Source organism: Schistocerca serialis, chromosome 4, assembly GCF_023864345.2.
Source record: "Schistocerca serialis cubense isolate TAMUIC-IGC-003099 chromosome 4, iqSchSeri2.2, whole genome shotgun sequence".
Classification (NCBI taxonomy): domain Eukaryota; kingdom Metazoa; phylum Arthropoda; class Insecta; order Orthoptera; family Acrididae; genus Schistocerca; species Schistocerca serialis.
This window is the reverse complement of record NC_064641.1, coordinates 677,529,777-677,552,440: the sequence shown is the minus strand read 5'-3', so window position 1 is coordinate 677,552,440 and position 22,664 is coordinate 677,529,777. Positions and strand designations below refer to the sequence as shown.

At 45.9% G+C, this 22,664-nt stretch overlaps 1 protein-coding gene and 1 non-coding gene across 2 annotated transcripts in view; one reads left to right on the top strand and one right to left on the bottom strand.

Annotated features, from left to right (window-relative positions):
• LOC126473158 (protein white-like) overlaps positions 1–22,664 on the top strand; it is a 276,225-nt gene that overhangs the window by 215,284 nt on the left and 38,277 nt on the right. Inside the window, exons 4-5 of the mRNA XM_050100020.1 lie at positions 14,736–14,807; positions 21,621–21,719. Coding sequence (XP_049955977.1) covers positions 14,736–14,807; positions 21,621–21,719 — 171 coding nt within the window. The remainder of the gene's footprint in view (positions 1–14,735; positions 14,808–21,620; positions 21,720–22,664) is intronic.
• Positions 1,039–1,112, bottom strand: Trnat-ugu (transfer RNA threonine (anticodon UGU)). The gene has a single exon. It is a non-coding gene; the product is annotated as a tRNA-Thr (tRNA).

Here is a 22,664-nt window from a genome sequence, read left to right as displayed (position 1 = left end):
GTTAAAGGCGCTGCAGTCTGGAACCGCAAGATCGCTACCGTCGCAGGTTCGAATCCTGCCTCGGGCATGGATGTTTGTGATGTCCTTAGGTTAGTTAGGTTTAACTAGTTCTAAGTTCTAGGGGACTAATGATCTCAGAAGTTGAGTCCCATAGTGCTCAGAGCCATTTTTGAACAAAGTGTCGTATTCATGATCTATGGAACAAGTACTAATCTAATCTAATTGCTGTACACCTTGTCTTTAGCATAGCCCCACAAAAAGGAGTCGCATGTGTTCAGATCCGGAGAATATGACGGCCAATCGAGGCCCATGCCAGTGGGCTCTGGGTACTCCAGAGCGAGAATGCGATACCCAAAGTGCTCCTCCGGGACATCAAACACTCTCCTGCTTCGATGGGGTCGAGCCACGTCTTGGATGAACATCTTGTGACTTTATACTTATATGGATATAGCGTCCGTTCTTTCGGACATGGCCGAAAGAACAGACACCATAGATGACCTGCAGCCGTCTAGAACGAAATTAGAAATTATATTAATACCTTCAGCTGACGACGGGCGTTGATATATATCAACGGGGACAGGTGAAAATGTGTGCCCCGACCAGGACTCGAACCCCGGATCTCCTGCTTACATGGCAGACGATCTATCCAACTGAGTCAACGAGGGCACCGAGGATAGTGCGATTGCAGGGACTATCTCGCGCACGCCTCCCGTGAGACCCACATTCTCACCTTATATGTCCACACACTACATTCGTAGTGTCCCACCCCAACACACTCATTACTCGTGGAAGACATTCTTATCAAGTCCCGTAAAAGTTCGGGTAATACGTGTGCATCCTCACAGAAAAAGAAGATCATGACCGATATTGTCAGAACTATATACTTATATGGATATGGTGCCCGTTCTTTCGGACATGTCCGAAAGAACAGACACCATAGATGGCCTGCAGCCGTCTAGAACGAAATTAGAAATTATATTAATACCTTCAGCTGCTGATGGGCGTTGATATATATCAACAGGGAGAGGTGAAAATGTGTCCCCCGACCGGGACTCGAACCCGGGATCTCCTGCTTACATTGCAGACGCTCTATCCATCTGAGCCACCGAGGGCACAGAGGATAGTGCGACTGCAGGGACTATCTCGCACACGCCTCCCGCTAGATCCACATTCTCACTTTGTGTTGGGTAGGGACACTACGAATGTAGTGTGTGGACATACAAGGTGAGAATCTGGGTCTCGCGGGAGACGTGCGCGAGGTAGTCCCTGCAGTCGCGCTATCCTCTGTGTCCTCGGTGGTTCAGATGGATAGAGCGTCTGCCATGTAAGCAGGAGATCCCGGGATCCAGTCCCCGTCAGGGCACACATTTTCCCCTGTCCCCGATGATATATATCAATGCCCGTCAGCAGCTGAAGGTATTAATATAATTTCTTGTGACTTTGGATATTGGGGATGAAATCGTCTTCCAAAACCTTCAAGTACCGTTCGATAGCCACCGTGCCATCGAGGAATATCGCACCGATCATTCAGTGAGTGGACATTGCACAACACACAGTCACCCGTTAAGGCCGAAGAGACTTTTCGTTCTTGAAATGCGTATTCTCTGTCCTCCAAATGCGCCATTTTGCCTATTGACGAACCCATCCGAATGAATGTGAGCTGCCGGCCGAAGTGGCCGTGCGGTTAAAGGCGCTGCAGTCTGGAACCGCAAGACCGCTACGGTCGCAGGTTCGAATCCTGCCTCGGGCATGGATGTTTGTGATGTCCTTAGGTTAGTTAGGTTTAACTAGTTCTAAGTTCTAGGGGACTAATGACCTCAGCAGTTGAGTCCCATAGTGCTCAGAGCCATTTGAACCATTTTTTGAATGTGAGCTTCGTCTCTAAATCAAACCATTCTACACTGAAGCGCCAAAGAAACTGGTATAAGCACGTGTTTTCAAATACAGAGATACGCAAACCGGCAGAATACGGCGCTGCGGTCGGCAACGCCTACGTGAGACAACAAGTGTCTCCCACAGTTCTTAGATCAGTTACTGATGCTACAATGGCAGGTTGTCAAGATTTACGTGACTTTATACGTGCTGTTATAGTCGGCACACGAGCGATGGGGCACAACATCTCCGAGGTAGCGATGAAGTGCGGATTTTCCCGTACTTCCATTTCTTGAGTGTACCGTGAATATCAGGTATCTTGTAAAACATCAAATTTCGACATTGCTGCGGGCGGAAAAAGATCCCGCAAGAATGGAGCCAACGACGACTGAAGAGAATCGTTCAACGTGACACAAGTGCAACCCTTCCGCAAATTGCTGGCACATTTCAATGCTGGGCTATCAACAAGTGTCAGCGTGAGAACCATTCGACGAAACATCATCAATATGGGCTTTCTGAGCCGAATGCCCACTCATGTACCCTTGATGACTGCACGACACAAAACTTTACGCCACACCTGGGTCCGTCAAACCCGACTTTGGTCTGTTGATGACTGGAAACATGTTGCCTGGTCGGACGAGTCTCGTTTCAAATTGTACCCAGAGTATGGACGTGTACGGGTATGGGAACAACATCATGAATCCATGGTCCCTGGACCGAGCGAGGTGGCGCAGTGGTTAGACACTGGACTCGCATTCGGAAGGACGACGGTTCAATCCCGCGTCCGGCCATCCTGATTTAGGTTTTCCGTGATTTCCCTAAATCACTCCAGGCAAATGCCGGGATGGTTCCTCTGAAAGGGCACGGCCGACTTCCTTCCCCATCCTTCCCTAATCCGATGAGACCGATGACCACGCTGTCTGGTCTCCTTCCCCAAACCAACCAACCATGGTCCCTGGATTTCAGCAGGGGACTGTTCAAGCTGGTGGAGGCTCAGTAACGGCGTCAGGCATGTATAGTTGCAGTGATGTGGGACCTCTGATACGTCTAGATAGGACTCTGGTAGGTGACACGTACGTGAGCATCCTGTGTGGTCACCTGCATCCATTCATGTCCATTGTGCATTCCGACGGACTTGGTCAGTTCCAGCAGGACAATACGACACCCCACACGTGCAGAATTGCTACACAGTGGCTCCAGGAACACTCTTCTGAGTTTAAATACTTCCGCTGGCCACCAACCTCCCCAGACATGAACATTATTGAGCGTATGCGAGATGCCTTGCAACGTGCTGTTCAGAAGAGATCTCCACACCTCTTACTCTTACGGATTTATGGACAGCCCTTCAGGATTCATGGTGTCAGTTCCCTCCAGACGTTAGTCATTTCCATGCCACCTCGTGTTGAGGCACTTCTGCGTCCTCTCAGGGGCTCCGCACGATATTAGGCAGGTGTACCATTTTCTCTGGCTCTTCAGTGCAATTCCCATCATACCCCGCGGCGAACAGCGCAGTTTGAACGTCCTAACCCAAAACGTTCAGAAATCATGACGATTTTATTTCATATTGTTTAATAATTCTCACCCTGTATCTGTTGCAAATCACATGTGATTCAGAAGGCACAGTTTTCATAATAACAAATCAGTATCTGGCTGTGGTTTCGGTCAAATCCAGATGACACAAGTAACACCTAAAAGTAGCATTATAACATTCGCCTCAGTGTGTTTGGCCGAAGTTCGTACTGCGATTAATTAATTAATCACCAAACAAAGCTGGAAACCAAATATAAATAAGAACAAATACGCGTTCTCACTGTCATAATCTGACGTTCTTCTTGAAAGATAAATTCAGTTATCGTGAAAAATACCAAAAACCTAGTTTTGAAAAAAGTAATAAAATCCAAAATTCTTACTTCTTAGAAACATCACTCTAAGCATTAAGATGGCGTACCAACCAGTCAAGAACACCTAAAATAAAAAGTCAATCATCATAAACGTGATATTTATGTAATGCAACGTCGTAGTAAAACTTGCTTTCTGTGTGTTACAGAAACAAGGAGAAAGTAGAAAAAAAAGTCTGTTGGATAGTTTCTAAGATACAATAAGATGACAATGGCAACTACGAACTAAGAAACACATGGAGTTCTACAGAAAAATACTAAATAGTCAGAGGCAATCCAGACAGGATGGACCTATCACAGGGCACATAAAAGGGACTGAAGAAAATTGATTAACTGAACAGCTCATCCAATATAACAACAACTAAAATAAGTAACTATATGAATTAATTAATGAAAATTAGAATCACTTGAGTGAGGTGACAGTCTGCAAAGGCACTTAAAACAGGAAACGTGTAGAGCTATAATCAGTTGCAAGAGAAGGATAAAACCAAACGCAGAAGAATTATCATACAGAAACCAAGAAAAATTGCATAGTGAGAGGTCATAATTAGACAGATTCAACACAAATACCACAGACGAGGGACGATGCTAACTTGATAAAAATGTGAGAAATAGGCTACAGCAGCTAGGTAAAAGAAAGACGCGTCACATCTCTTCGACTTGATAATTACGAAACCGCCCAGGTTTCGCGATGGTTTCTCGAAAAACTTGCCTGAATCTGACACCGATCAAGCATCTCTTCTTTCCCAGTGTCCCTGGATTTCCAGCTTCTTTCTCTCGAACCACCGCGTGGTGATGCAATCTCCAACCGGTGGCAATACAGCCACCCGCTGAGAACGTTTAATAACACGGTTTACAGCCACCAGTGTAATTCATTGCTTTCTGTCATTCCTTTTAATTTATCTCGGTTGATTAACTTGTGTCTTAGCTAAGTGCGAGAAAGAATAGAATATGTTCCCGTTCTGTTATTCGTCGTGCGACGTGAACCTTTCACTCTGCAACGGAGTGTAGGCGAAACTGAACGTCGCATGCAGATTAAAGCAGTGCCACGCAGAGTTACAGGTTCGAGTCCTTGTCCGACACCCAGTCGCACATTCCTGTCTTTTAAGTCCGTTCTGCCAGATGTGATACTTCTCGTAAGATCTTGGGAACAATCTCAAAGAAATTCAAGAAGTTGGTGGAGAGAAATAGGCAGATCATTGCGACGGTTCGTGAAGGGTCTTCGTATGTTTCTGGTGAAACCTTGTTGCCCAAAATACGCAAAGATCCGTTTCCGTTTTAATCCGCCAGGGAAGTGTAAATTCAAGGGACAACTGCAAATAGTGTCAGGTAACATTGTCATCTTTCGCGGAAGATTATCTCGTTATTAGAGGACAGCGAGAGTTTCGACAATATGGACTGGTTATTTCACAACCATTAATATCACAGAAAATATAAACGGCAAAGCTGTCAACACTCCCGAACACCACACCAAACCGACTCTAGCAGAGTAGATTGTGGTTGGTTGGGTTGTTTTGGGGGAGGAGACCAGACAGCGAGGTCATCGGTCTCATCGGATCAGGGTAGGATGGAGAAGGGAGTCGGTCGTGCCCTTTGATAGGAACTATCCCATCATTTACCTGGAGCGACTTAAGGAAATCACGGAAAACCTAAATCAGGATGGCCGGACGCGGGATTGAACCGTAGTCCTCCCGTATGCGAGTCCAGTGTGCTAACCACTGCGTCACCTAGCTCGGTGCAGAGTAGATGAAAAAACATTCGTGACAGCTGGCAGCTTGTTGCCAGCTTTCAAATGCGAAGCGCAAACGTCTGCAGACGAGAACAACAATTGTCTATAGAACTACGGCAACACTGAGGCGTTGCCATAGAGCCGTAAATAAAATCGCGTTATGTGGCTGGTTGAAGCAGACGTGCAAAGCAGCATGCCAAGCCCACTACAGCTGTCTGGTATCTTCTTTTGCCAACTCTTCTATATATTGGAGGGGGGGGGGGGGGGGGGGGGACACAAAAGTCATGGGATAACTCCTTTTGCCTGGCATAGTGCACAAGTTGACACGGCATGGACTCAACAAGCCTTGAAAGTCCCCTGCAGAAATTTTGAGCAACGCTGTCCCTTTAGCCGGCCATAACTGTGAAAGTGTTTTGACCTGCCAGGTTAGCCGAGAGCGTTAATGCGCTGCTTCCTGGACTCGGGTAGGCGGCCGGCCCCGGATCGAATCCGCCCGCCGGGTTAACGACGAGAGTCAGTGTGCCGGCTTGCCTGGATGTGGTTTTTAGGCGGTTTTCTACATCCCTCTAGGTGAATACCGGGCTGGTATCCAAGTCCCGCCTCAGTTACACGACTCACAGACATTTGAAACACATCCGCACTTTTCCATGATTTACACTGGACGCAGACCGATAGGGTACTCTGATTCCGTGCCGGGGGCTGTGGGGTGGTAGCCGGAAGAGCATCCGGCCACCCCTTCACATTAACATACCAAATCCGATTTAACCACGCCAACCCCGCGCACAATGCGGGACAAAGGCGCAAGCGATAGATAGAATTGTGAAAGTGTTTTGTTCACAAACTGACCTCTCAGTTACGTCCCATAAATGTTCGATGGGTGGCCATATTATTCGCTCCAATTAGCCAGAATGTTATTCAAACCAATCGCGAGCAGTTGTGGGCCAGAGACGTGGCGTATTGCCATCCGTAAAATTTCCATCGTTATTTGAGAACATGAACTCCATGAGTGGCTGCAAATTGTCTCCATTTCAAGTCAATGATCGGTTCAGTTGGATCAGAGGATCCAGTCAATTCCATGTAAACACAGCCCTTATCATCACAAAATCACCACCAGCTTGCACGGCGCCTTGTTGACAACTTGGCTTCATGGCTTTGTGGGGTCTGCGCCGCACACGAACCCTACCACCCGCTCTTACCAACTGAAATCTGGACATATCTGACCACCCCACGGTTTTCCAGTCGTCTAGCGTCCAACCGATATGGTCACGAGCCCAGGAGAGGCGCTGCAAAAGATGTTGTGCCGTTAGCAAGGGCACTCGCGTCGGTCGTCTGCTGTTATAGCCCATTAACGCCAAAAATTGTACGTAAACGCCGCTGCTCTCTGTCGTTAAAAGAACGCCGTCGGCCAGTGCATTGTCTTTGGGGACAGGCAATGCCTGAAATTTGGTATTCTCGGCGCTCTCTTGAGACTGTGAATTTCGGAATATTGAATTCCCAAACTATTTCTAAAGAGCATGTCCCATGCGTCTAGTTCCAGCTACCATTCCCCGTTCATAGTCTGTTAATTTCTGTCCGTCTGCAATAATCGCGTCGGTAATCCTTCCACATGAATCACCCGAGTACAAATGAAAGTTCCAACAATGCACTGTTGTTTTATACCTTGTGTGCCAGCCGGTGTGGCCGAGCGGCTCTAGGCACTTCAGTCTGGAACCGCGCGACCGCTACGGTCGCAGGTTCGAATCCTGCCTCAGGCATGGATGTGTGTGATGTCCTTAGGTTAGTTAGGTTTAAGTAGTTCTAAATTCTAGGGGACTGATGACCTCAGATATTAAGTCCCATACTGCTCAGAACCATTTGAACCATTTTTATACCTTGTGTACGTGATACTGCTGCCATCTGTATAACTGCATGCAACTATTCCATGACTTTTGTCACCTCAAGCGTAGGTGTGGTTCTGTTGGTGGTGGCATGGTGTTGCCTTCCTCTTATCTTCGAACTGCGTTACCCAGCTAGATACAGGGGGACCTGGAGTTTAATTTCGACATTTGACCACGATGCAGACACTGTCAGAGTGGAAAGGAGTGATAGCGACAGATAAAAATCCTATTGCCGACTGAGGATCAAACTCACGACCATTGGATTTGTGGTTTGGCACTGCACAGCAGACCTACCGAACCACATTAACGTAAAAACAATTCAAATGTAGACATGTACAGTGCCACTAAAACGAGCAATTTTTAAATCTTTTTCAGAAGAAAACAAATCCTCACGTGTCTAGTTGTGACATTTATTGGTACAGTGAGGGAAAACGCGGACAGTGTTCCAATATTCACAGTTCCTGAATCCCACCTACTCCACAAGTAAGGATGTAATGGTTACTCTTTCAGAGGAGTGAGGCTTAAATCCCCGTTTAGCGTTTTCATATTTCTCGATATCACCTCAGGCGAAAGTGGACACAGTTCCTTCAAATTGGCCGGCCGTACACGTCCATCCGCTCGATACAATTTAAAACGAGACTCGTCCGACCCGGCAACATGGTTCCAGACATCAGCAGTCCAATGAGGGGGTTTACGGGCCCAGGCGAGGCGTAAAACTCTGTGTTTTGCAGTCATGAAGGGTACAGGAGCAGGCCTTCGGCTCCGTAAGCCCGTATCTATTACGTTTCGGTGAATGGTTCGCATGCTGACGCTTGTTGATGGCTCAGCACTGAAATCTGCAGCAATTTGCGGAAGGGTTGCACTTCAGTCACGTTGAACGATTCTCTTCAGTCATCGTTGGTCCCGTTCTTGCAGGATCTTTTTCCGGCCGCAGCGATGTTGAAGATTCGATGTTTTACCGGATTCTTGTGTTCACGGTACACTCGTGAAATGTTCGTATGGGAAAGTCCCCACTTCATCGCTACCTCGAAGATGCTGTGTCCCATAGCTCGTGCGCCAACTATAACACCACATTCACACTCACTCAAATCTTGATAACCTGCTACTGTAGCAGTAGTAACCGATCAAACAACTGCGCCAGACACTTGTCTTATATAGGCACCGGCCGCAGTGGCCGAGCGGTTCTAGGCGCTACAGTCTGGAACCGCGCGACCGCTACGGTCGCAGGTTCGAATCCTGCCTCGGGCATGGATGTGTGTGATGTCCTTAGGTTAGTTAGGTTTAAGTAGTTCTAAGTTCTAGGGGACTGGTGACCTCAGAAGTCAAGTCCCATAGTGCTCAGAGCCATTTGAACCATTTTTTCTCAAATTGACCGCTATCGATTTCTCGTGTATCCTTATCAAACTGAGCTCGTGCGCCGTATATAATGGGACGCAAAAGTCGCTTCCTACCTTTTTTCTTATAGGCAAGCGAAAGATGGAACTATAAGTGTCTGTTTGGCTCCGTACATATCAAAATTTCTTTAGTTTCACTTACGAATACTCAGCATTATCAGTTAAACACACTGTCTGATAAAAAAAAGTCGGATGTCGGTGCAACTTCATAAACGAACACACAGTTTCCTGGCACATAAATGACCATATTTGTAATTCTCTGTGACAGGTAGTATGTCCAACAGAATGCATTAGTGTTCTTCGTGTTTAGTGCTGTTACCAAGGCACAGAGGGTGTAAAAGGGGCCTGAACAGCGTCAGATGTTGAATGATCACTGTGAGGGATTTTGTCTCGTATGAGACAGCGTTATCGGCACCTAGCGGAGTTTATAGGGGCCTCATTATGGGTCTGCATTTGTCCAGCTGGTCGAATCGTTCATTATTCAAACTTGTGAGACGTTCGGATGTGACAGTGTTTCAGCGTTGGATTTCGCGGGAACGTGAGAGCAGACATACCGGTCGACAAGGTTCCAGACAAACATGTCTGACCATCGCAGTGGAGGATCGCCGGATTGTGCAAGAATCACGTCCTCACCCCTTCACATCTGCACTTGCCATCCGAGAACAAGTAATGGACTTCTTGCAACATTCTGTATCGTTTTCCACCATTGCCCAGATACGAGCAACAGCCAGACTATGGAATTACCATAACACGCGTAGGATACTATTAACAAAACAAAGCAAACGGCTACGTTATATGTGATGACATTACTGGGAAGCAAGGAATGGTGATGATTAGCGTCACACTGTGTTCAACGAGAAATCACGGTCCCCTACTACGCCGAATAACCACCGCCAGCGATGTGGCGGCGACCTGGGGAGAGGTCACATTCTTCCAATGTTTTTGAGAGGCACACCGGAGCTACTACTGGCACCTTGGTGTGGGAGCCATCGGTTATGACTTCAGATCACGGTCCATACTAATCAAGGGAACTGTAACAGCACAACGGTTCGTCACGGACAATCTGTGTTCTCTACCTCTCATGCCACATTATCGTTTTTCAATAGGACAATGCTCTTCCACACATGGTACGAGTCACCTGCGTGATACTGAAGTTCTTCTCTGGCCAGCAAGATCCGCGTACCTGTCCCCGAGAGACCACGTGTGGAACCAGCTCGGACATTAATTCCGTCCCAGTACCAATATCCGGGATATTAAGGACCAGTTAAAGAATTATGGGCCAGCTTGCTTCACAAGAGAATAGAACTGCTTTCTGACACCTTTCCCAGCCGAATCAGTGCATGCATTCGGGCCAGAGAGGTGCAACGTAATACTGAAAAGTGGGCTCCCACTGCCATGTTCTTTGCATATTTGACTCGAGTTTGTAATTGTTGAAATAATATCACGTACCCTCTCAACCCGCGAAATCTCATTCTCTTTCCTCCTCTTGTTCTGGGTGCTTCACTTTTTTTGTGAGGTGGTGTATCATACAGCAGCCTGTTGCGCTTAATTCACAGCTTCCTTCAGAAAATTAAGGTATAAAGTCGTTTGGATTTGTAAGGTATTATACAGCTTGATAGAGGACCCGCTACTCGAAACAGGAGTTACTCGGTTAATTTTATAGAGCTTGTTCAGCCAACTGCTTCACGCTATGTACATTAGCTAGCTTAAATGCAGTGCCTTACTCGTACGAAACGAGCATTGTGCCCACCATTGCACGGGAGCCAATACCGGCAAGACACAGTCGGGTCTCTGGGGCAGTACCTAGGACTGACAGGTGGCGTATCGGTTTTAGCCGAACCCTTTCAGCTGTGCTCAACCTCGAGCTGAAACGTTACTAAGCAACGACATTTATCAGGTACTGCAACTGGCTACTGCAGCTTGTGCATGATGATGATGATGATGATGATGATGATGATGATGATGATGATGATGATGATGATGACATATGAAGAATATCGCCAAGAGAGGTAGCGTGTAGTGTAATAAACAATTCAAATGACCAGCTTTGCTTGAATAAGTGAGAAGAAAAGGCTGGTGCAGGTATAGGTCGTTCAATATACTGTTCAGTATAGTGGATGTCCCAGGAGGAACGGTCAGCATTCTGGGACATGACAGGGATGACCTTTCGAGGCAAAAAAGTCTAGTGAACATAGATTAGAAATGCATATGTTAAGAACTATAAGCACTTCTTCATCTTCGATACTGCCAAACACATTTCTTCTACTGAACAGATGTTCATAGTTCTTAAGATATGTATTTTAGAGCCCATGTTTACTGGACTTTTTGCTTTTAATGATAGTTCCTATTATATCCCAAAATATTGAATATTCTCCTGGCTCACCTGGTTAACAAGAGGAGCATACGATAAGTAATGCAACACATTTTATTCTCGGCCAGTTTTGATTGAAAAAATGCGGAATTTGTTGAGGGACGTCGTGGAGTATTTCCACTAGGCGCCGCTATACGTTGCCTTCAAAGTGGCGTCTGTATCGGAGCTGCGTTCCAAGCAGAGAACTGTCAGTGAGTCTCTTTGGCGGAAAATCAGAGCATCGCAGGTGTTTATAGGCGCTTGCAGAATGACTATGGAGACCTTGCAGTGAACAAAAGAACGGTGGATCGCTGGGCGAGGTGTTTGTCATCATCCCACAAGGTCGCGCAAACCTGTCCACTCTCCCGTGTGTCGGCCGGCCGCACACAGCTCTGACTCGTGCAACACTCATTCTAAGAGACTGACAGATAACAAACTAATACGTCACTGTGCCTCTACATATTTTCGCGGCGCAAGTACTGATCCATAAAACTTCGGGCGTGCGCCCGCATAAATTTAACTTCTTCTTCTAATACTTCGGCTGAATACCGTCCAGCCATCTTCAGAGTGAGCCTCGGATCACTCTGAATATTGCTGAACGGTATTTATGCGGCCGCATGCCCGAAATTGTATGGATTAACACGTCGCTGCTCAACTGGACGCGTCTGTTGGTGGCGCTTACTGACCCGTCCACCCGTTGGGGTATTCAAAGGTATGTGCTCGTAGGTTCCTCGCCGCCTAACAGGAGACCATAAAGAGCAACGAAGGACCATCTGTGCCGAATTGCTTGCGCGTTACGAATTTGATCGTGTAATTTTTTGTCGAACATAGTCACAGGCACTGACCGTCCCTTCGAACCGGAAACAAAGCGGCACTCCATGGAGAGGCGCAACACCAGCTCTCCTCGGAAGAAAAAATTCAAAGCCGCACCCTCGGCCAGTACAATCATGGCGGCGATCTCCTGACACTCTAAAAGGCTTATTCTGTTTGATGTAGCTACTACCTCATGGTGCAGCGATCAGCTCAGAAGTGTGCTGTGCTATCCTCATGAAACTGAAGAAACGACTTCAGGGTATTCATCGCAGTAAAAATGCAAACTAACTTCTCCTTCATGACAACGGAAAGCCTCACGCACATCTGCGCTCCCGAGAGGCGCTCACACAACTCCACTAGATTGTTATCCTCATCCACTTTACAGCAGGGATCGCGCACTATCCGACTTCCATCTGGTTGGCCCAATAAAGGATGCACTCCGCGAGAAGCAGTAAGCAGATAATGGGGAGGTGCAAGACGTTGGCTGCAACGCCGACGAGTAGAGTGATACCATGCGTGCATACAGATCCCCCCAGTAAGGGGCGTAAGGCCGTCACATTGAACGGATATCCTGTTGAAAAATAGGATTGTGTAGTCAAAAGAGCGGGGAATAATATGGTGTACTGGAATCTTGAATAAATATGTTGCATTACTTATTGAACTGCCCCCTTAAGTAATGATCGAGTGCGTAGTGTCCAAAGCTTCATGAGGCTGTTCACGGCAGATGATGCGGTTGTCTGTAAGTAAATTGCAAAGGCAGAAGAGTATAGCGAATTGCACGAAGACCTACAGGATATCGACATTGCTACAGGGACTGGCAGTTGACCCTGAAACGTAAATAAATGTAACGTATTACACATAAATAGGCGAAGAAATAAACTAGTGTACTGTTACTTTAAATGATAACTATCTAATCCAGGGCTTCCCAACGTGTGGTCTTTCTAGGGGGGTCTTTCTAGGGGGTCCACGGCCACCCTTCACCAAATCGTGTAAAATAATGAGTAAAATTATTGAATAAAAATGTGAAAATCAAATTCATCACTATTTTTTTCGTGTGAAAAGCATGTGTACTTTTACTTCAGGTCGTATTCCCAAGCAGCCTTTGCGGTTCCTAAGTGAGAACGCATACACAGTTTAGTGCTGGAGAATGCGGCTTCTCTAATCGACTGTTTCGCAACAATACGGGGGTCGTTTGTGCGCCGGCTCACGGCGGTAGATGCGCTGAAACCTTTTACGCATGAGCGGAGCGAGCTTTGTCGACCAACCACAGCGCTCGCTGGCACGTATGTGGCCCCAGGCATCATTAAATGTTAAACCTCCTTTGTCAGTGCACTATCTATTTCATAAGTCGATTTTTGACCTTCAAGTTGTTTTCATTCATCTCTAAACCAAAGACTATTGATACTTTGGGGGGGGGGGGGGAGAGGGGGGGTCATTGGGAACATGAAACTTGCATTAAGAAGCTTTCAGTTCCCATGGGGTTCGTTCTGAAATTTAAAGATACTGTGCTCCTCACTGACTAGGGGTCCGCCATGGATTGTCGACTGAAGAAGGGGTCCACCAGCTGAAAAGGTTGAGAAGCCCTGATCTAATCTGTCTAGCACTATCCATCCGTTGCGACCTAAAGTGGAATGACCACATAAAACAATCCGCACGATAAGCAGCTGCCAGGCTGAGATTCATTGCAAGAATCTTAAAGAAATGTAATTCTTGCACGAAAAGAGGTTCAAATGGCTCTAAGCACTATGGGACTTAATATCTGAGGTCATCAGTCCCCTAGACTTAGAACTATTTAAACCCAACTAACCTAAGGACATTACACACATCCATACCCGAGGCAGGATTCGAACCTGCGACCGTAGCAGCAGCGCGGTTCCAGACTGAAACGCCTAGAACCGCTCGGCCACAGCGGCCGGCTCTTGCACGAAAGAAAACACTTATTCGACGGATTCTTGAGTACTGCTTATTAGACTGGGACTTTTACTACTCTGGATTCGTAGAAAACGTAGAGAAAATCCAACAATGAGTGGCGCGTTCGTCACGGGAATGTTTAGTTGACGCACGAGTGTTAGGGAGACGATCAACACATGTCAGTGTCAGTTGCTTCGGAAGAAGTGTTGTGCATCACGGGGAGGTCTCTTAATGAAATACCTGGAGAGTAATCCGGGAAGCAACGTGCCGTTTGCGAGTGGAACAGGGAAGGGGAAGAAGGTAGTACTACGGTATCAGAAGTACTCTCCACCACACACCGTAAAATGACTTGCGGAGCATAGATGTCGATGTAGGATATCTGAACGTTGGAACAACAAATCTAACGCAGAAACAAAGCAGTACGAATGTACAATAGAACAATGTACCGTACATTTCTCTCGTCGCATCTCCATCGTTCTTAAAATTTCATTCTGTGGGTTTTCGTATTAGATTTTTCTGACTTGGAAGCAAAGTCGTTCTCCTATAATTCGCCGACATATTCGTCATGACAGACTCTGAAGCAAAACAGGAAACTGTTCTCTTGCCTTCATATCAGCAGCTACTAGAGGCCAGTGAATTAGGGTCAAAACTCGTCTCCGAAACAATTTTTAGTCTCCCTGTAGGAAACACGCCACTTCAATCCTCGCTACTGATGTCTCTTGACGGTGCTTGGGTTCTGTGCTCTTTAGCTGAACAGATCTCTCTGTTTTGCTCTGGACCCCTCGTTACACAAGTGCAAAGTATAAAACCCTGCAGCGCTGCATTTCTTTTTTCAGAATTTTCTGACTGGAGTACCACTGTTCTGACATTATTATCCTTTCCTGTTTTCAGGCTCTTGTGCGTATGGACCGGTACATACCGTACAAGCAGAGGATGCAGCGAGTGGACGAGGTCATTCAGGAGGTAAGTACAGCCACGAAAGCTTATTAAGTTTCTAAAAGCCGCTAACACGAGGGCCATTCCGATATAAAACAGAACTTTATTCATCTGACTCGCATAGTGACTAGACGGTCGCGGCGCGCTGAATAATCGCTTGCAGAAGAAGTGTAACCTACAGTTCACAAGGCTTTGTGTGAACATGACGTCATTTTGACCTAACACGCACTTATCGAAGACCGCAGAAATTGCTAGCGACTTTCGTTAACATTCGGTGCTTGTTGCTTGGCAAACACCATACTGGATTCTGTTATTTCGTATTGTAACTTGCGTGTTACGAAAGGATGCCGTTTTGAGGCAATGAAACATTGGAGATTTATAGAAGAACGTCATTCTTGGTGCATTCACGTTTCTACGAGGTTCTGGGACTACTTTATCACTTTAATAGAAATAAGTTCCTTAAATGCGAACATTTTAGGTTAGGTTTTACCGTGATATCGAATGAAACAGCAAGTTTACTATTACCAGCCACTATTTCTTTATCTCCACGAAGCGTTTCGAACGTTTAAACCTCCATCATCAGGTGGATTTACCTTTGCTAGTACGACATATGTGTATGTTGTGCTACGATTTTGAGGGAACTTGTGGCACTGTCTGCAGTACTCAACAGGTTCCTTTCACTGTCGTTACACATCATGTGTAAACTGTCATATTTTGTAGACAAAAATGGGCATCAGGAAAAGATGGAGAGCACGATCAAACCAATCAAATTACTGATTAAAAAAACAGAGTTACGTATTCATGAGCACAAGGGCTGTTTCAATAGGTTTCCCTGTGGCCTTAGTTTTTTATGGTAGGCTGCACTTTAATGTTGCTGCTGATTAATCACATAATTATAGTGTGTCTTCCTCCTTATAGGAGTACAACTGCCTGTACTACGAAACGACTGCAGTAGGACACTCTTGTCCACAGGCTATCTAGGATGCCCCAAATCTGCCGCATAGGGGCGCGAGACTGCTGGACGCCCCTCAGCTTGCCCATAAGCAGGTGCAGCCAGTATAGGCTACCCGCCATTCAGCGCTCGCGCTAACATCATGGCGACCCTGGGCCGAGGCGTGCATTCGGCCACTGCAGAACTGTCCCATACGTTAAGCCGTCGGCACACGGAACGCGCATGCGAATGTTGAGCGTTGAGCGTGTCGAGTTTCTGACGTCATAGCGTGGAATAGCACGCTCGGGAGTCTTTCCGAACGTGCAGAGCAATATCTGGCATGTCAGATATTCTGAGCGTGCGTCTGAGCGTTGACCAATGAGATGGCACATCGCCACCTACGTCACACGCACGCGTCTCCTTTCAGTACAGAGTCGTGAGACGCCACATTGGCATTCATTTCAAGCCTATATGTATATATGCCGTTTCTGAGCACCAGCAAATTGAGAATCACTGAAAAACCCGTTGTTAGTTGTTATTCGTACCAGTAAAATAATGAGAAACATCACATTCGTGGCAAAAGAATTATTGTGACTTGCGTATTATGAGAGTAGGCTCTTTGAAGGCAGCGACACGCTGAATATCCACCCAAAACGAATTGTTCTTGGTACAATTTGTTATAATTTAATTTCAATTAGTAACACAATTATCTACGATTAACGTTTTTAGCAAGGGGTAACACAATATGGTTAAGAACAAGCATCGTGTTGTTGGTTTGGCGTAATGAGTAGTGTCCCTGTCCAGTAATGAGTCTTTGTTGGGGCGGTGGTTCGCGTCTGAACACTCCCAGTTTGCTTTTCCTAACATTCGCGTTTTTCTTAGGTTCTGATACTTTATTATTAGTTTAATATCAGTATATGTTATCATATTTGATGTTATGTAAATATAAGCTCACCTTTTTTTGAGAGGTGACTGTTCGATTGGCTTCGTCTACAGGACAGCTTGGGCTACTTGTATAAAGATAGTTTGCTCCATTTTCTTTTACGCTTCGTAATTCACATGTTGCAAAGATTCTGCTACTGGCTAGGAACAGTGATCAATTAAGACAGACTTTGGGGTTTTACTAAAATGTGGGAATGATGAAATAATGTTTATCTCTTGCGGAGAAGTATTCCAAATTTGTACCGCACTGTTTGTAATGGAACTTTTATAAGCCTGTGTCCTTATTGATTGGACATGGTACTTTCCTTCTCGTGGACGATGAAGGAATGTGCGTTTTAATAGAGCAAACGTGGGAATTTTATGCGCGCCCGTTGAGTAAACAGTGTGATTTACGAAATAGAAACATCCCTCAACTGCCGCCGGAGTGCGTTGCGATCGCGTATACCCCGTTGGGGCCCACGTACCGTATGCACAAGTCGCATCGTTCCTGAGCGTTCAGCGGCACGTTGAACTTGGCACGCTCAACGTTGACGTTCGACAGCACGGTCCGTGTGCCGACGGCTTTACGGACCGGCTGACTGGCCGTAAGTCAGATTTTTTCCCATCTCTGCCCGCCTGTGGCCGTGGGCGCCCGCCTGCCCACCGGTGGGCGCATGAAGTGGAACAGCCTGGACTACCGGATCTCTGAGATAATGAAAACACATGAGATGCAGCGCTGTGCGCCCAAGCAGCATAGACACGTCACACATTGATAATGATATGAGGAATGCTGTAAAATAGACCATAGACAGCAGATATTTCTTACGCGTAAAGTTTCCCCACTTCTGTGGGATATAACTGCAGGGGAAATAATGCAACAGTCTCAAGGACAAGGTCATTTTACTGACAAGAGATGTGACAAGTATTTCATCATTGTAACAACGTACGATGGTAATCCCAAACGTAATGTCTCCTATTTTTTGTAAGTGCATACACCTGTTTATTTCTACAATGGTTTACATCAGTTTACAGCTTGAACATTTGGCTATTTTTCGACATTATCACCATTTCTGTCGATGCATTGTTGTAGACGCTGTCGCAGTTTTTGTATGCCCATGTCATACCGGCTCGCCGCCATGCTGTTCAGAAGGTTATGAACCTCTTCTTTCACCTCGTCGTCGGAGTTGAATCGCTTTCCAGCCAAATGTTCTTTTAACCTACGGAACAGGTTATAGTCACTGGGCGCCAAGTCTGGACTATAGGGTGGATGGGTGATTATGTTCCACTGAAACTGTTGCAGGAGAGCAACGGTTTGCCGAGCGATGTGTGGGCGAGCATTGTCATGGAGAATGTGTACGCCCTTGGTCAACATTCCTCTTATCCGGTTCTGAATTGCCCGTTTGAGTTTTTTCAGAGTCTCACAGTACCTGTCAGCGTTAATTGTGGTCCCTGCGACTCAGCTCCGACGACGAGGTGGAAGAAGAGGTTCATAACTTTCTGAACAGCATGGTGGCGAGCTGGTATGACATGGGCATACAAAACCTGCCACAGCGTCTACAAAAATGCATCGACAGAAATGGTGATTATGTCGAAAAATAGCTAAATGTTCGAGCTGTAAACCGATGTAAACCATTGTAGAAATAAACAGGCTATGTACTTATAAAAAAATAGGAGACCTTACTTTTGGGATTACTCTCGTATGATAACAAATCCAGACCGAATGAATCACACGTGTCATAGTAAAGGGTGGTCGAACAGTCGCACAAACACACTTCTCTTCCGACGGAGACGAAAGCGTGTGTGTTCTCAAGCAAACGACGATAAGCGTTCCGAATGGCATCCAGCGATAGACTGACCCAGGCGCCTTTTGTTGTAATTCGGCAACGATTCTTCTAGGGCCTGGAGTACGAGTAAATTCACTCTTCACCATTTGGCGAGAGATCTCGTGATCTTGCTGGGCAGGGCACTTGTTGTTTACCACGAAGGTCGCGTTGCGTCGCACCAGCCGTATGTTCATATGCAGTGACCTGCATAAAAAGCACATCACCCTCCTGTCGAAGCACGGGGATAACAGCACGTGCAGTGTAGCAGACACTGGTTACTTTACTCTCTAGATACACCAAATGCGACCGTGAGTTGTACCTGATGACTCCCTACACCGTGAACCGTGGGATGGGATCTGTGTGTCGTGGGCGAAAGCACTCTGGAATAGGCAGCTCATTAGATCTACGTGGTGCGCGGGTACGTCCATCACTCGCTTACATACAGAATCTGCTCTCATTACTGAAGACAACAGAGCGAGATTCCAATCTGCAGTCAACTGTTCCACGACCCTAGAGCATGTGTGCTTGGTCGTGTCATGGTGCCAGTGGTAGCTTAGTCAGAGGCACATGTGCTGTATACGTCTGCAAGCAAACGGTTTCCAGTTGTCCCTGATGACACGGCAGGCGCAACGTGAGTCCATGTTTCGTCCCTGGATGATAATCGGTCGGCCACCGCTGCTCGCACAATGCGTCGATCTTGGTGTGCGTTTGTACTGCGCGGACGTTCAGAACCTGGCCTAAAGATGTAGCAATGCTCCACAGACCACTCTTGAAAGCAGCGACACGCCACCGGCACATTATGCCCAACATGTGCAGCAATCCACAATACACCCATCCAGCTTCCTACGGGCCCACAATGCAATCCTGTTCAAACGGTCGAAGCTATTGGAGAGGAATACGTACTCGTCGGTTGGGCATTGTTCTTCCCTAGAATAAATGTTGCAAACAATGCTCACCACTAAACCCAGGACAGTTACTGGCGGCAGAGTCAAAAGAGAAGGTGCACAGACAAGCCACCCGGGCGCCATCTGATCGCCGATTACTGTGACAAACGAGTCACTAATACTAAACAGGGGCGACTGTTCAGGTATAGTAGGTGAAGTGGCACCTCACCAATACTTTTATCTTGCCACATTTTAAAAAGTTACTACGTATTTCCCTGATTTGTACTGCAGGGAACTGTCTTGTAGCAGCAAGCGAGCGATTCTGACCAGGCATAGTGAAGTAAGCTTCCCCTTTCTGGCAGATCAACCACATGGGCAGAGCCACAGGCCGAGCATAGCTACACAGTTGCTATAGCAACCGTGACGTCACCTGCTTGAGTTTGTCTGTGGAGAGGGGATACCAGGTGGGTAGATGGAAATTCTATTCCCAGTTATTTCCAGTTCCAGACGACAGACTGTAAAGCAGTGGTTAATATGCCCGTCGAGCACACTTCCATTTATAGTGCGTTTAGTGCTGCATGTTTTGAATAGGAATACTGCTTATGATGTAATGTGTACTTTCACGTAGTATCGAGCCTTGTATTACGTAATTTTGGACCACGTTTTCAAGGAAATGGATGAGAGATTTTGTGATTGTGAAAGAGTGTATTTTGTTTGCCTTGCCAGTACCACAAAATTTAAAGAATATCATACATGTTTTCCTTCTAGTGCACCTGAAAGCTTCGAAAATATCTTTGGACCTATTTCCCCGAGACACAACGCTCAAGAAACGTATTCTCTATTTTATATGCCGATGAGAAGAGCAGAAAGATTTCCACCGGAAAGATGTTGGAAATGTTTAATAAGGATAAGGACATTTTTTACTGATACTTATAAACTGTTCCCTCTTACTCTGTCCATCTCTTCTACTGCATCATGAAACTTTTCCTGCCTGAAGAGTATAAAAACATACCTGAAGAATGCAGTTTCAGAAGAGATACTTCCTTCTTTAGCGAACATTTCAGCGCAGGTAATAAAAACACAGCCATTCTATGAAGACATCACCGATAAGTTTGCAACCTTAAAGCAACAAGCGATTGATTTAGTGTACAAACAATGGGCAAGTCAGTTATTAAGATAAACGTGTGCAAATATAGGCTTGTTTTACTTTCTCGCCAGCTCTTCACCTTACTTCCGAGCCACGAGCCGCCACTGAACACTATAACCTCTCAGCATGCGCATATTATATCCCGGTACCGCTGAAAACAATTCTTCAGGGTGTTCCATTTTCTTTCCGGCAATGTAGTCAGTCTCTACCAGCTTTGGAACTCTCGCGTGGCACAATGCAGAAGAGTCATCGTGTTGTGCTTTAAGCTACATTGCGTGTTCCACGTTGATTGATGATATTTTCTGAGGTTTTCCCTTCAACTTCTACATTATGAGTATACTAGAACTCTTCGATTAAACGCGTATATTCGTTATACTTGCATCCATCGGTTTTGGATGCTGGAAACTTGAAATTCTACTAATTAATTAGCACCTCTTTAAAGTGTACGTGGAACGAATTATATACATGTCGTGATGTTTGCTGCAAACCCTGACATTTCATCTCTCAGAAAGTGTGTCGAATGCATTCAAACAGACTTTCTACAAAGAGTGGCCAAATGTCATGGGAAGGGACTGGCTTGTTGAAGCTTACGCAGTTCATTTGTCTCCGTAAAGTTCCGCTATAAATGGCTTCCTGACACCCCACATTCAAATCGGCTGCAGTCTGAGTCACAGTAGACTGTGCGTCAACCCGTATGGCACTGCGGAGGCGACGCAATAGCTGATCATCACACACCTGGGGTCGTCCTGTGCGGCTGTTTAAGCGAGTGAAAACATTGTCTCTACAAAACTGAAGATCCATTCTAGACACCTTCGAAATCCAAATTCTTTTGTAATCAATTATTTACTACGACCCACGCGTTCTCCACCGACTGACATGTCACGTTCAGAATCAGTAAACTCGCGACGTTCTGCCACGTTCACTACGCACCTGGCTGTAACAGACTGATATCATGTTTACCCTAGCGCCAATACACCCCATCTAGCCACAATAGTCGGTCGTTCACGGCACGTCTTTAAATGGGACAGCCCTCTTCCCGACTTTTGGCCTCTCAGTTTAGAAATTGAAGACCACTGGAAATACGTACAATGTACCACAGACTTGATCTCCATTAAATGTGTTTTCTTTCCACAGCTCGCGCTGCTCAAGTGTCAGCACACTGTGATCGGGATCCCAGGCCGCATCAAAGGCATCTCGGGTGGCGAGATGAAGCGGCTGTCCTTCGCCTCAGAGGTGAGCCCTGTAACATTTTTCCACACAGGTTGTGGGTCTGTATCACAGAAATATTCACAGTAATTCTACAGTACTGTAGGTTCTTGTAAACGACCAGTCTGCTGAAGTGTTACTATTATTACAATCGTATGACATAACATATACATATATTTTACGTCGTCTCTTTGTCTCTGTAGGGCCGTACCATGAAGACACCTCCATAAAACCTGAAGCAACTAAGGAACGACGAAAACTGGGAAAATGACGAAAACATAATAAAACTGGCAAAGTCTGACACATACAAATTTAGATACATGTATAGGTATTAGTTCCATTCAGTAAGACGAGAACTTTTCGATTAACCAGTCACCTTGAGGAAAACTGAATCAATTCAAGGCCCACGTGGTGGCTGGTATTACACAAATGTTTCATTCCAAATTCAATTATCGTACACGAAAGATAAATACGATTAAAATGATCAAATAGCAAACAATTAAAAATTTTCAGACAGTTTGATGAGAGTGGTCAATAGCTACAGAGGTAGAGCACCTTCTATGATAACTTGGTACAAATATCGAACTCATAGTTTTCAAAAAAATAGAATTCTATTGAAATGCTCTCTTCACGCTCTACAAGGGCGCACTTCTCAATCAGCAACAACGGAAGCAAGTCCTCAACTAAACTGATGATCGTGCTGAAAAGCAATGGGCCAGCACCAGACATAGCTCAGAGTATGAGATCACTAAAATCCATGTTAACTGCGGAAAGAAAATTTGGCCATTTCGGAATAATTTTTGTATGTCCATCCTTCTAATTGGAGGTATGAAGGACTTCGGCCTTTCGCTTATGTAATAAAGTGGAACCCCTAAAGACGTCCTTAACAGTGTTATTTATTATATGGCTACCAGTTTCGGTGCTTCAGTACACCATCTTCAGGCCTCAAGTGACGTTGAGGGACTAACTCTA